The sequence below is a fragment of the Myotis yumanensis genome, unplaced genomic scaffold (assembly GCF_028538775.1).
Source record: "Myotis yumanensis isolate MYYU_CA2020_CCGP unplaced genomic scaffold, mMyoYum1.0.hap1 SCAF_6, whole genome shotgun sequence".
In the NCBI taxonomy this organism is placed as follows: Eukaryota; Metazoa; Chordata; class Mammalia; order Chiroptera; family Vespertilionidae; genus Myotis; species Myotis yumanensis.
In genome coordinates this window covers 6,704,426-6,718,837 of record NW_027223757.1, presented here as the reverse complement: position 1 = coordinate 6,718,837, position 14,412 = coordinate 6,704,426, and the positions used below count along the sequence as shown (strand labels likewise).

The 14,412-nt window shown below is 35.0% G+C and overlaps 1 protein-coding gene across 9 annotated transcripts in view; it reads left to right on the top strand.

Annotated features, from left to right (window-relative positions):
• SCAF8 (SR-related CTD associated factor 8) overlaps positions 1-14,412 on the top strand; it is a 110,588-nt gene that overhangs the window by 29,967 nt on the left and 66,209 nt on the right. For 8 of the 9 annotated variants that reach the window (XM_070417420.1, XM_070417421.1, XM_070417428.1 and 5 more), the window contains 8 exons: positions 424-507; positions 1,783-1,827; positions 4,865-5,026; positions 6,042-6,195; positions 7,045-7,175; positions 9,192-9,368; positions 10,361-10,440; positions 12,393-12,510. In XM_070417420.1, the coding sequence (XP_070273521.1) occupies positions 424-507; positions 1,783-1,827; positions 4,865-5,026; positions 6,042-6,195; positions 7,045-7,175; positions 9,192-9,368; positions 10,361-10,440; positions 12,393-12,510 (951 nt within the window). The remainder of the gene's footprint in view (positions 1-423; positions 508-1,782; positions 1,828-4,864; positions 5,027-6,041; positions 6,196-7,044; positions 7,176-9,191; positions 9,369-10,360; positions 10,441-12,392; positions 12,511-14,412) is intronic. The other variant, XM_070417422.1, reaches the window with a different exon arrangement.

Sequence of the window (14,412 nt, the reverse complement as noted above, 5' to 3'; positions counted from 1 at the left end):
TCCACATTTTTACTAATACATTATTTTCTGTCTTTTTTTACTATAAGCAAGTTGACTCAGTACCTCATTGTAGTTTTGATTTTCATTTCCCAGATGGCTAATGATGTTGAACTTGATTTTTAAAAGAAAGGCAGTACTTTGATTTCATTGAATATAAAATTGGAAATGTTTGGTAATTTCATATAATTGCTTAAAGACAGTTTTGCTGAATTTAAAATTTGTTGTGGCTCAGTTGGTTGGAGTGTCCTCAGTCAGGGCACATACTTGGTTATGAGTTCAATCCCATCTGGGCATGTATGGGAAGGCAATTGATTGATGTTTCTCACATTGATGTTTCTTCTCTCTTCCCTCCCCTCCCTCTAAAATCAATAAGCATGTCCTTGGGTGGGGATTAAAATTTGTTGTTGTTGTTGTTTTTATTAGCTGTATTCCCTGAATGACTACAAGCCACCAATTTCGAAAGCGAAAATGACCCAAATCACTAAAGCAGCCATCAAAGCTATTAAGGTAATACATTTTATTCTTGTTTTTAAAAAGAGAATACTGCAGTAATATTTTGGAGCTGGGATAATTTTTACAGATTATATATGTTCTTCCTCTTTACAGAGTTAATTCATATTCATGGAGAAAAACACAAAAATGAAAATCTATCACTGTAAACTCTCCCACCTAGAGATAAACACTTACCATTTTGATAGCTTTTCTTCCATAAACTTTGAGCCAGCATTTTTCCTTACTTTTCTTAGGCGGGTAAGATTTTAGATATGGGCACATTTTGGAGGATGTGTTTAACACTGTTATTTGGCACACTGACTTTACAGAATGTTGAAATCTTGAATTAGTAAAATTTTTCTAAAAATTTTTTTATTGCTTTTTTTTCTTATTGATTGTATTAAATATTTGAAAATGAGCCATTATGGAAAATAATTGAGCCTCATTGTACATAGGGCATTTGAATTGTGGGAAGAGGCCACAGACATTTAACCATTGCTGTCATACGATGGTTTTGAACATGTTGACTCATGGATACTTCTGAAAACCTCAGGAAGAGGTTGGATCTTCTCTAGAGAAGTATACATATACACAAAATTTATTGGCGTTAAGGACCTTTTGAAGCTTAGCCGTAGACATCTCTCTAAGAGGTTCCTGTTCCCAAAGCTAAGACTCCCTGCTTGAGTAGGGCTATTAAAATTGAGAATGAATGCTTATTTTTAATTATGTAGTTATTTATTAACCTGTGGATATTTGGTGGTATGTTTTCCTACTCTTAATAAGAATATCAGCAATACCCTGAAGTACCGGGGTAAGCAGGGAGATAATGACTTTGAAAACAACTCCCTTGCATACATTTATTAATGCTTTTTGTTGACATTTATTTGATTTTTCTACTATGCTAATTTAGCTTAAAAAATGATACTATAGAAAATCTTTTCCTTTTGTGCAAATAAGAATATATATCTGCCAGTGTGCTTATTACAAATATTTTGCTGTCATTATAACTATTTGTGAAAATATGCTTTCATAAAGACAATTCTTGTGTATCTGTGTTAATGTAACACATCTTGAATATAATGCCATATACCTACTTCAGCAATTCCTTTACTGATTAGATATCATAGGTAGTTGTAAAGACCAGTTACATGAATGGCTGTCTCAAAATTCATGATTAATATTCATTGTTTTGATAGACCTTTGAAACTATAGTAAATCCTATGTTTAGCAGGAAAATGCTAATTGTAAGCAAACAGATTTTTAAAACCATGCTTTATTTATTTTTTTTAGTTCTATAAACATGTGGTACAGAGTGTTGAGAAATTCATTCAGAAAGTAAGTATATAATTTTCCTTATATATGCTTAATGAATTATAATGATAGATTAATGCCTTGTGCTCTTCTCATTTAAATCAAATACCGAAGTTGAAATTGTTTTAACAGACTGTTCACTTACTTTATTTTCTAAGTAGAGGCCCGGTGCATGAAAATTCATTCACTCGAGTGGGGGGGGGGGGGGGGGGTCGTTCAGCCCGGCCTGCGCCCTCTGGTAGTCCAGGACCTCTTAGGGGATGTCCACCTGCCAGCTTAGGCCCGCTCCCTGGGGGATCGGGCCTAAGCTGGCAGTCAGACATCTCTCTGGCAGCCCAGGAGCCCAAAAACATTGGTAGTTGGAAATTCTAAAGCCTTTAAAAGTCTTTCTGAAAAGGTTTGAATGTCTAGAGCAGTGCCTAGGGATCTTGTTAAAATGCGGACTCTGATTCACTAATGTGGGGGGGGCTCAGGTTGCATTTCTGTTTCGAGATGATGCCTTTGCTTTTAGCTCCTAAACCACAGTTTGAGTAGTAGGGGCTAAAGGATAAATATGAATTTATGCATTAATGTTTTTCGACTGATTTGATTTGGGGCAAGGGTACTTTTAATTAGTTATTTCAGAATCTTAGGAACTCCTTGGGTGAGCACAGTTATTTTTATTGTGTGATAATTGTAGAGTCAATCTGAAGAAGCAAGTCAGTAGCTGAGGGAACATTTTTTTTTCAAGTGAAGAAAATGGATGGAATTTAATCTTCATTTGTAGGACACGGCAATACATGAAATTCCACATAAATAAGAAACCTATTGGAGGAGAAGCTTTGTATAGTATATATAATTTGGAACTGTTCAAGTATAGTTTTTGTTTTAAAAAGTGCTACAGTAACAAACCACATCCACATTTAAAGAGTTCTTATAGAAACTATAAGACAAACTTAAACCAAACAAAGTGTTATCGGGGAAATTGGGGTTTCCTTTTCCGCACTGCATGCTGGGGGTGGAGTCATTCTGACATCTAGAAAAAGAATTTTCTGAGACTCACACTAGAGAATGAATGATTTTTATTTGTGTGGAATTACATCCCTGGGTTTTCAAAGTCCCATTTTCCCTAGTGCAGTTATAGAAGTGCAGCTGGGGCTTCAGCAGAGCTAGAAGCAAAGCCAATGTCCAGAGTTTGCGTTCCATGTTGCAGCCAGGTCCAGTTCAGCCTCATGCTAGTTGCCCATTAGTCCATTGTGTGTGGGCAAAAGCAGGGGAACCAAGAGCACTCGAGCCCCCCATGCAACAAGTGTCCCAAAAGCAAAAAGAGAGTGTAGTCCTTTGTTTAGGTAATTAAATATCCCAAATTTTGCTCCTTTGCAGTAGCCACACCCTTCTGGCTAATGACTTATTCCCAGGTGTCACTGATAGGCAGGTACCTTCAGTGTCATCCCAACTTTACTGGGTATGAAGCTATTCTGTCTGCACCCAGTCCCTTCCCCCAGCCATCTATGGGGCACAGACCAGTGAGTCCCTGGGGAGTGTAAAGCTTTAGTTTCCTGGTGAAGCTGCCCAAGTGACATGCCTATAATATTTGGCCTTCCTTGTGTTCCTTTCCTTTTATTAATAACTAGGTTAATTATAACTATCAAAAGTACACAGCTAACAACTTTTGCCTCAGTTGTACAATCTAAAAGTTAAAGGTCCCAGGAGGGCTACCCTGAACTTCAGAGTTAGTTTTTGGCACATTTTGATCATTCCTCTTCTTCGAAGGAGAAACACTTCTCAGTCAAGTATAATGAATATTAATGAAGCTTTATAGAGCTTTATTAATGAAACTTAGAGGCCTGGTGCACAAAATTTGTAATTTGTGCATGGGAGTGAGGGGCTCCCTCAGCCTGACCTGCACCCTCTCACAGTCTGGGACCCTCACTCCTTACTGCCCACCTGCAGCAGAGGCGGAAGAGGCTCCCGCCACCGCCCTGTGCTCGCCAGCTTTTGGCTGAGCAGCGCTCCCCCTATGGGAGTGTATTGACCACCAGGCGGCAGCTCCTGCGCTGAGCGTATGTCCCCTGGTGGTCAGTGCGCGTCATAGCGACCGGTTGTTCCACCGGTCTTTTGGCTGTGAAATCACTCATTTATCAGTTAAAAGTCCTAATAGAAATGTGTATTTATGTGTTGGGGGTGTATTCTCACTGGTACTTGAGTTTCCAAGAACATAATTTTGATTTGGTGCTGTTTATGATTTCTAGGAAATTACTTAATTAGATCCAAAAGTTGAACCTGCTTTTTGCAGCGATGATTTCATTTTAATCAACAATATGTTTGGGAAACAGGTTTTATTATGCTTTTGGATATGAAGACAAACTAAAAGCAGTGAAATTGTTAGTAAAAGGATTCTGAATTGTGCTCACCTAACTAAATAGGCTAGAAAAGCTTGTGGCAAGAAAGGAGGAGACTTTATGTTCTTCAATTTAGGTAATGGACATGAAGGTTGAGGAACATCCTTGGAATAGCTAAAAAATGTTTTTGTAGAATAAATTCTTGGAATCGGAATGGGAGTGTCTTAACTTTTTACAGGTGTGGTATTTGAGAAAAGTTTTGAAACTTCAGGCTCAGTACATTTAGAACGCTATAATTTGCCATTTGGTATTTGTTCCTACATTAGTACAGAAACCCTATTGTTACCTGTTTCACATGAAAGCTGATGCACCTTGGCAATGCTTTTTCAGAGCTCTTCTTTCCTGGATTTGCTGCTTCCTTCCATGGGGCTTTGCAAAATCATTGCCCATCATTTTTAATTGTAATTTTTTAAAATTATTCTTTTTTTTTTTGTTATTCAGGACAATTGTGCAGTCCTACATTGGAACTTAGGTGATTGACAATTGAAATGAGTGTGTAGAGTAGCCCAAGGAGATTCTTTAAAGTGCCACTCCAGACAGATGGAATGGGGAATAGTCAATGTCTAAATATGCAGAACCTTAAAATGAACAGTGCTTGTATAGGACTTACGATGATTTTTGTCTGCCAGGAATTTTACCTTCTCATTTCCTTACCTTTCAACTCTTCTTTTTTAAATCAGTGTAAACCAGAATACAAGGTACCTGGACTTTATGTTATTGACTCCATTGTACGACAATCTCGACATCAGTTTGGTCAAGAAAAGGATGTGTTTGCACCCAGATTTAGTAATAACATCATTAGCACTTTCCAGAATTTATATCGTTGCCCTGGGGATGACAAGGTACGCTTCTTCTTTTTTTAAAGTGGACAGATAACATTACCTTTTGGGGCTTAATGAGACTCTTTAGATTATCTTAATTTATGATTTTATGTTATCTTTTACTCTTCAGTTATTCTGAATTTGAATATTTAGTTATACTACCCATGTTCCTTTTTGTTCTTAGAATTTTTTTAAGCAGAGTGGAAAGATGTAGGTTGATTTTGCTACTTTTTAATTTATTGAAACAATTGATGCTAAGGAAACTTGCTATCATGAGCTTTTGGGATTATACTAAAATTTTATTTATTCACATTCATGACCAATTCAGAATTTTGATTGTTTGACTTCATTTACCTATTTAGTGTCTGTGAAAAACAGATTTGTGAAGCAACTAATAGAAAATAACTAACCTGCATCTCAGAATTCTTTTGTAATGGTAGAGTTTTATTGGTGTTGGAAACCACACTACTAGGCCTGCTAGGTCTGAATGAGTAAATATTCTGTACCACACAAAAAAGGCCTTACAGCCTGAGGGAGAATAACAAGGGGTTGTTTATCTTCATACATGCGCAAAGATGCTAGAAGTTTTAGACAGTTTTAAAATAAAATTTTTTATAAAGTCACGTATGATAAGGACTTTGTCTTGGTGTTACTTGTTTAAAAGATAAAGTTAAAATCAACTACAAATATGACTTTAATACTGATGTGAATCCTGACCTGCCGCAGCAGCTTGACATTTCTCCAGCCAACCATAACCGTGATCTCATTAGACTTCACATGGCAGCTGAAACCTAGTTGCCCTTCCTGCCTTCTGCTAAGTGTAGCTTTAGCTTAACTTGTGTATCTGTCAGAATGAATCTGTGTGGTTTTTTCCCAAGTCAGTTAAGGTTGCCGAATGCAAAATTATAGAAACAATTTCAGGGCTGGAAAGTTCTGTAGAAATTATTTTAATCCATTTTTCCCACCCACTGGCCAAATAGTATGTGCTAAGGTTTAAAAGCAAAAAAATCAGTGTCATTTTTCTTTTTTCTTCTAGAGTAAAATAGTGAGAGTATTGAATTTATGGCAGAAGAACAATGTATTTAAGAGTGAGATTATTCAGCCTCTTTTGGATATGGCAGCAGGAATTCCTCCTCCAGTTGTCACACCTGTCCTGGCCAGTACTACTGCTGCTATGAGCAATACCCCAGGTATGTTGCTTTGATACAGACTTATTCTCCAAATATTGTGCCCATACTTCTCAGGTGATTATTCATATGTAAAATAATGATTCCGCAGTGCAGGAGAATTTGACTAGACTAGGTAATGGAAAAGTAATTTGAAGGAAAAATAAATTCAGAAATTACATTTGTGTGTAATTCATTTCTAAAAACTAGGGAGCTGAATATTTTTAGTCCTTAGATAGATAAACATAAAAAGCCTTTGGGAAATTGGTGTGTCAGTTAGGTTTTTCCTGATTTAACTGCCTATAATCTTTTAAACTTCTATGCAAATCAACTTGATAATATTTCACAGTATACTAGAGAAACATAGTATTATAAGAAACCATGAAAAAATTTGATGGAGCCAATAATGCTTTAATAATCTCAAAATCAGTTCTTGAGTTTTAATTGACATACTTTAGCATATCCAAGAATTACATTTGTTAACATTTTGGTATATATTTAGTTTTTGGTGTGTGTGTGCATTTTGGAACAAAAATAGCTTTATATATACTAGTTTATAACTTTTCATTGAAGATTGTATTTTGGTTAATTTTTTATGTAATTGATTTTCATCTGTAGTAAGATTTTTAATGGCTGCTAAGTATTATAGTAGTAATTTAAAGTAGTTAATTGTAGACAAGAATGGACCATCCTTTTGGTATTTTAACCTATCTGATTCTGTAATGATTTTTCAAAATAGAGACAGTAAAATAAAACATTTATATAAATATGTATGTGTTTTATGAAAGTGACACAGCAAATTTCTCTACCTTTTCAAGCTTTATTTATTTACTTACAAATTTATTGGGGTGGGTGTGATGTCTCTTTTTAAAGGAACTCCTGTGACACCTGTTACTCCAGCCAATGTGGTCCAAGGTTTACCTGATCCATGGGTATCCCAGATAGCAAATACAGATACACTTACAGCTGTAGCTCAGATCTTACAAAGTCCTCAAGGCCAGCAGGTGAGAAGCTTTTTTATATTGACAATGATATAGAACTCATTATTTTCCTAATGGATTGTTTCTAGAACAGTGGTTCCCAACCTTCCTAATGCTGCGACCCTTTAATACAGTTCCTCATGTTGCAGTGACCCCCAATTTCATTGTTACAAATTGAACATAATTAAAGCATAGTGATTAATCACAAAAACAATATGTAATTATATATGTGTTTTCCTATGGTCTTAGGTGACCCCTGTGAAAGGGTCGTTCGACCCCCAAAGGGGTCGCGACCCACAGGTTGAGAACCACTGGTCTAGAATGTGTGTGTGTTTTCTTAGCACTTACTATCTTGCTACAGTGTATAAGTTATTATTTTGTTTATTCTGTTTTTTCCTACTGGAATGTATGCTAGGGTTTTTGTTCTGTTCACTGCTGTATCTGTAGTTTCTAGGTTCTAGCAGGCATTTAACACTCTTTTGTAGAAGGAATGAATAATGTATATTGCGTATACAAAAGATATTTTAGAGTTGAGTTGTCTGGAAGGTAAGGTGGCCTGTGCCTATACATGTAAGTTATTAGTGAAAAAGTTGAAATGGTAGATTAAAGTGTGGGGCCTGGGTTTTACTATACATAAATGGTGAGCTGAGAAATAAAGGATTGATAAAAAGCAGTGGTGAATTGCTAGATATTTTTATGTTGAAGTCACATGATCTGAACTGTACTTTAATGGGTGGGAGAGGAGAGAAGGTCTGGAGAGAGGAGTATCTTTGTTTTGGTAACAATGATAATGTAAGGGAATAATGACTATGTGAAAAGTAGTAGGGACTTTAAAAAAGGACAATCTCAAAAAAAGGGACAATATAAAAACCAATTCAATTATATTCATATATCAGACCCAATTCCTACATTTTTGGCACAGTTAGGAAACTGAATTGATAATACATAAAATTATTGGATTATTAATTTTATTTTGTGATACTGATATTTTGAAAATCATAAAGTAAATGTTTCCATTTTTAAAAATACTTATGAAAATAAATACTTTTAGCAGGAGATGGGATTTTCCAGGAGAAATAATACATAGAGTCAAGAAGACACAGTAATTGATAGAATATCAAGTGCAGAGTAGAGGAAAAGTAGGATCCTGCACTGGTTTATACCTGGGTGACTGAAAATATAACAGTGCTATTGGGGAAAAATGGGGTGCCAAAAGGGGCAGTTAAAGTGTGTAAAGGAAAGATATGGCCTCTCTTCCTCCTTCCCTCCCCAGTTCCCTTTATTCCTTTCTCTCTCTCCCTTTCTTCCTCCCTTCATTCTGTCTGTTCTGTAGCTTCCTCAGTGCGGTAATTCAACCATCATATATTTTTAAAGTATTTTTTTTTTTTTTGGTATTATATTAGCAGTCTGTAGTAAATGTTTATTTGATAGCTTAATGACTCCTTTGTTTCTTAATGTTGCTATTTTAGATAGGCATGAAATTATTTTACTGTCATCTTGAGTGGTGTTTGTACTTTCTCCTGCTAAGAGGGTGGATGAGAAGAAGGGGGAAGAACGGTTACTTTCAACTCTTGTTGCACTGTTCACCTTTATTTTCCTTTGTTTTGGACTCTGCTTCAAGAGACAGATTTCTCTGCTTTCCTATTTGAGGAAACATGCTATCAGATGTCAGATCTGAAAGGTAGTAAAAGCAGTAGTAGTCAGTGCTTGTCCTTTTACAGAGGTTAAGTAAGTTAATTGAAGAAGAGATGAAAAGCTTTGTGAAAAGAAATGAGTCTGCTTGTGATGAGTTATTTATTGGTTATTGAACGAACACTTTTTTGTTTTCGGACTTTCCAGAAGCAAGACAAATTTATTAAGGAATGTTCTATATAGGGCACACAAAATTTATTTTTTTAAAAATTAACTCTTGTGTTAGTTTACATTTTTTTCTTCATCTCCAAAAACTAGAATGAATTCTATTGACTAAAAGCTTTAGATGGGCATTCTGATAAAACCCAGCACCTGTCTGTATTAATTTTCCCGTTTTTTCCCTTCCAGTTTCAGCAGTTAATACAAACTTTACAGATACAACAGCAGAAGCCCCAGCCTTCCATTCTGCAGGCCCTGGATGCTGGTCTTGTTGTTCAGTTGCAGGCTCTGACCGCACAGCTTACAGCTGCAGCTGCAGCAGCCAATACGCTCAATCCCTTAGAACAGGGAGTGTCTTTTAACAAGGTAGAAATTAAGTTATCAAGTCTGTTCTATGTGAATTACGGGATTTTATATACTATCATGTAGGTAATTGAGTTTTATCATAGAATTATTTCAATATCTACTGTACAAGATGTTACAAGTTTTACAAAAGGCTCAAATTTCTTAAATTAAGTACTTTTATAATTCTGTTTGAAACATTTACAATATTTTCCTTTGCATAAAGATAAACGATTTTTAGGTTAGTAAAATTGTGAATTCATCTTTAAGGCAATTTATTATTTTCTGAATTTCTAAATTTCTTTTTTGGATGTTTATTAATTATGGTGTTCTATAATTTTAACCTGCTAAAATTAAAGCTGTTCATTGTGTAAGTTCAAAGAACAACTTTTCTACAAGTTGTCATTATTCTATAATATTTTGATAAATTGAGGTCTAACTATCATGTTTTTTAAGTTGAAAACTTTTCATGTATAGCTTATTGTGCGATATGTTCATTATTCTTATTAATTATGGGAATATTAAAATACCTTGGAAGTGTTACCCATAATTTATTTGTGCTATTATTATTTTCCATAGAAAATAATGATTTATTGAGTTACTAGATTTTTTCAGCCAGCAGCTTCTAAGTGTAATTTAGCCTGACTCTAGCTAGACCACATAAAATTCTTCAAATTGATCATTTAGAAAACAGTGGAGCATTTTAAGAAAACTGTACTAGGAATAGATCATTGATTATAGTCCTAGATATTTTTATCAAGCTTTATTACCATTGGCAAGTCACTTTATTTTGATTCTAATTTTTTCAAGAAAAGATTCACTCGAATAAAATGTTTTAGTATATTATAACATGAAAGGATTATATGAAACATTTTCATATTAACTATTGAGTAATACAGATAAATTAGTGGGATGTAATTGACCTTTAAATAAAATAGCATTTGTAACATATTTGTGAGAAGCACTTCTTAATCTCTCTCTTTCTCTTCCTCCCCTTCCACACCCCCTCCCCCCAGAAGTTGATGGATAGGTTTGATTTTGGAGAAGATTCTGAGCATAGTGAAGAACCGAAAAAAGAAATTCCAACTTCTCAACTGTAAGCATCATTATGTTTTTCTTTATAACCATAAATGTTTGATGGTTTTTTTAAATAAACATTGGATGGAATGCTGCATTCTGAACTACTAGATATCCTTTGAATAAGTTAGGCTGTTTTGTTCTAACATTACAAAATGATGGTAGGATGGTTTTCTCGTTGCCTCACTATATTATTTGGACTCTCAGATCTTGCAGGTAGTTGGCTATATGAAAAGTCTTTATGGGAATGTTGATAAAATGTTGATAAATCTAGTTGTGATATTTTCTGTATCTATATTAGGCTTTATTTATCTCACTTGTAAGAACATTTGAAATGATAGGAAAGAAGCTTGCTTCTAGTGCCAGGGACCACTTCTCAGAAGTATACCAAATCCTGGAAGTGTATCAGACTAATCAGAAGTAGAGGTTAGGGTTGTAGGGATTTTTGTTGTTGTTGTTGATAATCCTCACCTGGTGATATTTTGCCATTGATTTTAGAGAGAGTGAACAGGAGAGAGAGACAGAGGAGAAACATCGATGTGAGAGAGACACATCGATTGGTTGCCTTTCCACATGCCCTGACCATGCCCGTTGATCAGGCCTGCAACTGAGGTACATGCCCTTGACTGGAATTGAACCCAGGACCCTTCAGTCCTCAGCCGCTGCTCTTCCCACTGAGCCAAACTGGCTAGGGTGGGATCTTTTTTTTTTTTTAAAGAAATGATTGTATGTTTTTATTTATCTCAGCCTCCCCACCCCCACCAGTTCTGCAGAGCCCTAAATTTTGTGAAGGTTCATGAAAACAACATTGGGTGTGGTGTGGAAAGTGGGAGAATGGAAGGGGATTGATGAATGGGGAGAACTTCTGGGAATCTTGTTTCAAACGGTTTATTAGTTTTATATATCGGGATAATGTATTTAAAGATTATTTATATAATATAAAATACAAATATATTATTTTGATAAAAAGATTGTACTTGAAATAATTAACAACTGATGTTTTAGATTGAGTTGTGAAGTTAGAAGAAGCATTTGAAATTATGTAGATCAGTTGCTTGAACAATATAAGAATCATCTATCTTTAATAATCTTGACAGCAAGGTATTTATCCAATATAGTAATGCCTTCCATTATGAGAAGTTAAGTAATTATTATTGTTTTATGTTCTTTTGTTACTGAATCCTGTTTTTGATTTGCCATTTACACACTCATCCCCGTTCTCCTTTCTGAAGCAAGGAAACATTTGCTCCACTATCATTTGAGACATAGCCCTTCAGTTTTTGAAAATAGGTATCATTCTTCTCTTTAGGCTTATTTGCTCCAGATGACGTACTCTTTTTTTAACTGTTTCAAGACTTCTCACCATCCTGATTGTCCCCTTTGGGATGCCCTCTTTTTTGTTCCTTTTACCTTGTGGCACCCAGAATTCCAGGTGTGAATTTCCCAGAGTATAGTTAAATTATTTCCTCCTATTTAAACATTGTTTCTGTTAGCATATCTAATAACATGAGGGCTTTTTTAAAGAAAGCAGATTAATTTTATGAATTTTATTGTCAATTATAATTATAGATTTCATATGTACTAATAGAACATTTTTCCCACTATTTATAGAGAAGTTAAAGTGACTGTTTAAATACTTTTAAACTGATTTTAGAAGTTTAATTGAGCTTTTCTTAAAATGTTCTATTGTAAAAAGTACTAACATATTTAATAGCATGAGATAGTAATATCAAATCTTTATCAGAGTGTCTCTAACATGTCATATATTGAAACACTATTGAAGAGTATATTTCTATTTTAACATAGTAATGTTTTGAGGTATTCCATTTTCTTAGTTAGTATTCCAAAAATAAACATTGTAGTAGAGTATGTTTCATTTCCTTGGCATTGAGGTCAGGGTTAAATACTCTGTTATTTTTATATTATCTTTACTGGGTTTTAAAATATATTTCCGCTTGTTTTTCCTTTTAGTTCTCACGTTTCAGAATCTGTGAACAATTCCATTTTTCATCAGATAGCAGAGCAACTACAGCAACAAAACCTAGAACATCTCAGGCAGCAACTCCTGGAACAGCAACAGCCTCAAAAGGTTTATAACTCCATCTTGTGGCCTTCAGAATTATTGCTGTCTGTATTCTATAAATTGAATTTTCTTATTAAATATGGTGATTTTTCTTCAACTATTATTAGGAAGATTAGTCTTTTTAGGATTTAACAGTTTTTTCTGTAATCAAAATGTACTCAAGCAACTTATGAATGGATTGAGAGCATTGTAGAAATTAATCTCAGTATCCTAGAAGTGGAGAACAGAAGACAGAGATGGGCTTTCAGTACCACAACTTAGTTCCTCTCCACTCAGTGAGTTCTCTCTCAAGTAAGGTAATGATGCTTTTGCTGTTGTTGATGGCAGTGATGACAGAATAGACTGCTGCCTTTACTTCAGCTATTACCATGTGGCAAGAACTTTATTAGGGTGATTACATTTAATGCAGATGAGATAGGTCTTTTGACTCCCATTTTATACCATAGAAAGTTGAAGGTCAGTGAAATGAAATATCTAATCTTTATAATATTCACAATTTTTTTTTTTTTAATTTCAGAAAGAGGAAGGGAGAGGGAGAGAGAGATAGAAACATCCATGATGAGAGAGAATCATGGATCGGCCGCCTCCTGCATGCCCCACACTGGGGATGGAGCCCACAACCCGGCATGTGCCCTTGACTGGGAATCGAACCCAGAACCTCCTGGTTCATAGATCAACGCTCAACCATTGAGCCACACCGGCCGGCCTGTATTCACAACTTTTTGGTGAAAATGAATTTGATACAACCTCACAGACATTTAAAATAAGCGTTGTTAGACAAATAATACACACAGAGCTGAACAGAAAAGCAAGTCCTCAAGTAACCTCTTCTCTGATGAAGCGCATACTTCGTGGGGACATAGGCAGAATTCTAATTTCTGTAACAGGTACAAGTGAAGGACTGGAAATATGGAAGAGGGATAGTTACTTTAGTGCTGTTACAGAGGCAAAGGGTTGTCGTGATGGAAGAGTTTATCCAAAAACAGCTTTGTTCATCTATCGTGACACTTTGGAATTGCCTTAATTCCAGTTTTATTTCACAAGGTTTAGGAGAAGCAGGAAATTCAAGGTGTAGTACTCTTGACCAGCTTGTAATTAACACCAAGTTTTGGAGTGAAAGGTGAAAATAATACAAACTTGAGTATGTGATCCTGAGGAATCTCAGTCTCTCCCGTCTTGGCTTACTTAATTGCTCTATGTTATTCATAATTTTAGAAGATACAGTAATAACACCCTTTTGAAAGGAGTAGATGTTCTTAAAAGCGTCATTGTTAAAAAATGAGTGAAGAAAAGGGAGTGGTGAAGAAAAACGACTTTCTAATGCATAAGGTAGATAGTGTTTAAAAAAACATTTAGAATTGGAAGGTATAGCAACGGAGTAGCAAATCAAATAAATTGTTTAATTGGCTCTACCAATTCAATTGCCCTACTGTATTTAAGATAGGGTTTATAAGAAAAAAAAACTAAGCATTTTTATTTACCAATAAGCTCAATATGGCTGTCTAAACGTTTTAATAGTGTCCTAGAGAAAAGAATAGGATTACTAGTGCCACTCTAAACATAGTCGCCCTGACCACACGTGGAGGTTACCATTACATATCATTCATGATATCCTCCCTTTATTAATTCTTGATAGTTTATATTTTCCGCAATTAAAAATTCACTTGAAGACCCACTTGATTTTCTCATTCTACTCTAACATTGCAGTCTTCTCCTCTTTTATGAAGTTCTGCTTTGCTTTTAAATAAACTTGGATTTGCACAAAAGTTTAAGTTTAGATTGATCATAAAAGATTAAACATAGAATTTCTTTATGCTTTGGGCTCAAATTTTAGAAATTGTCCTGTTTGTGTGTTTAAATTTTCACTTGTAATAATATTCACTATTTCTCAATGTTTGTGTATTTGTA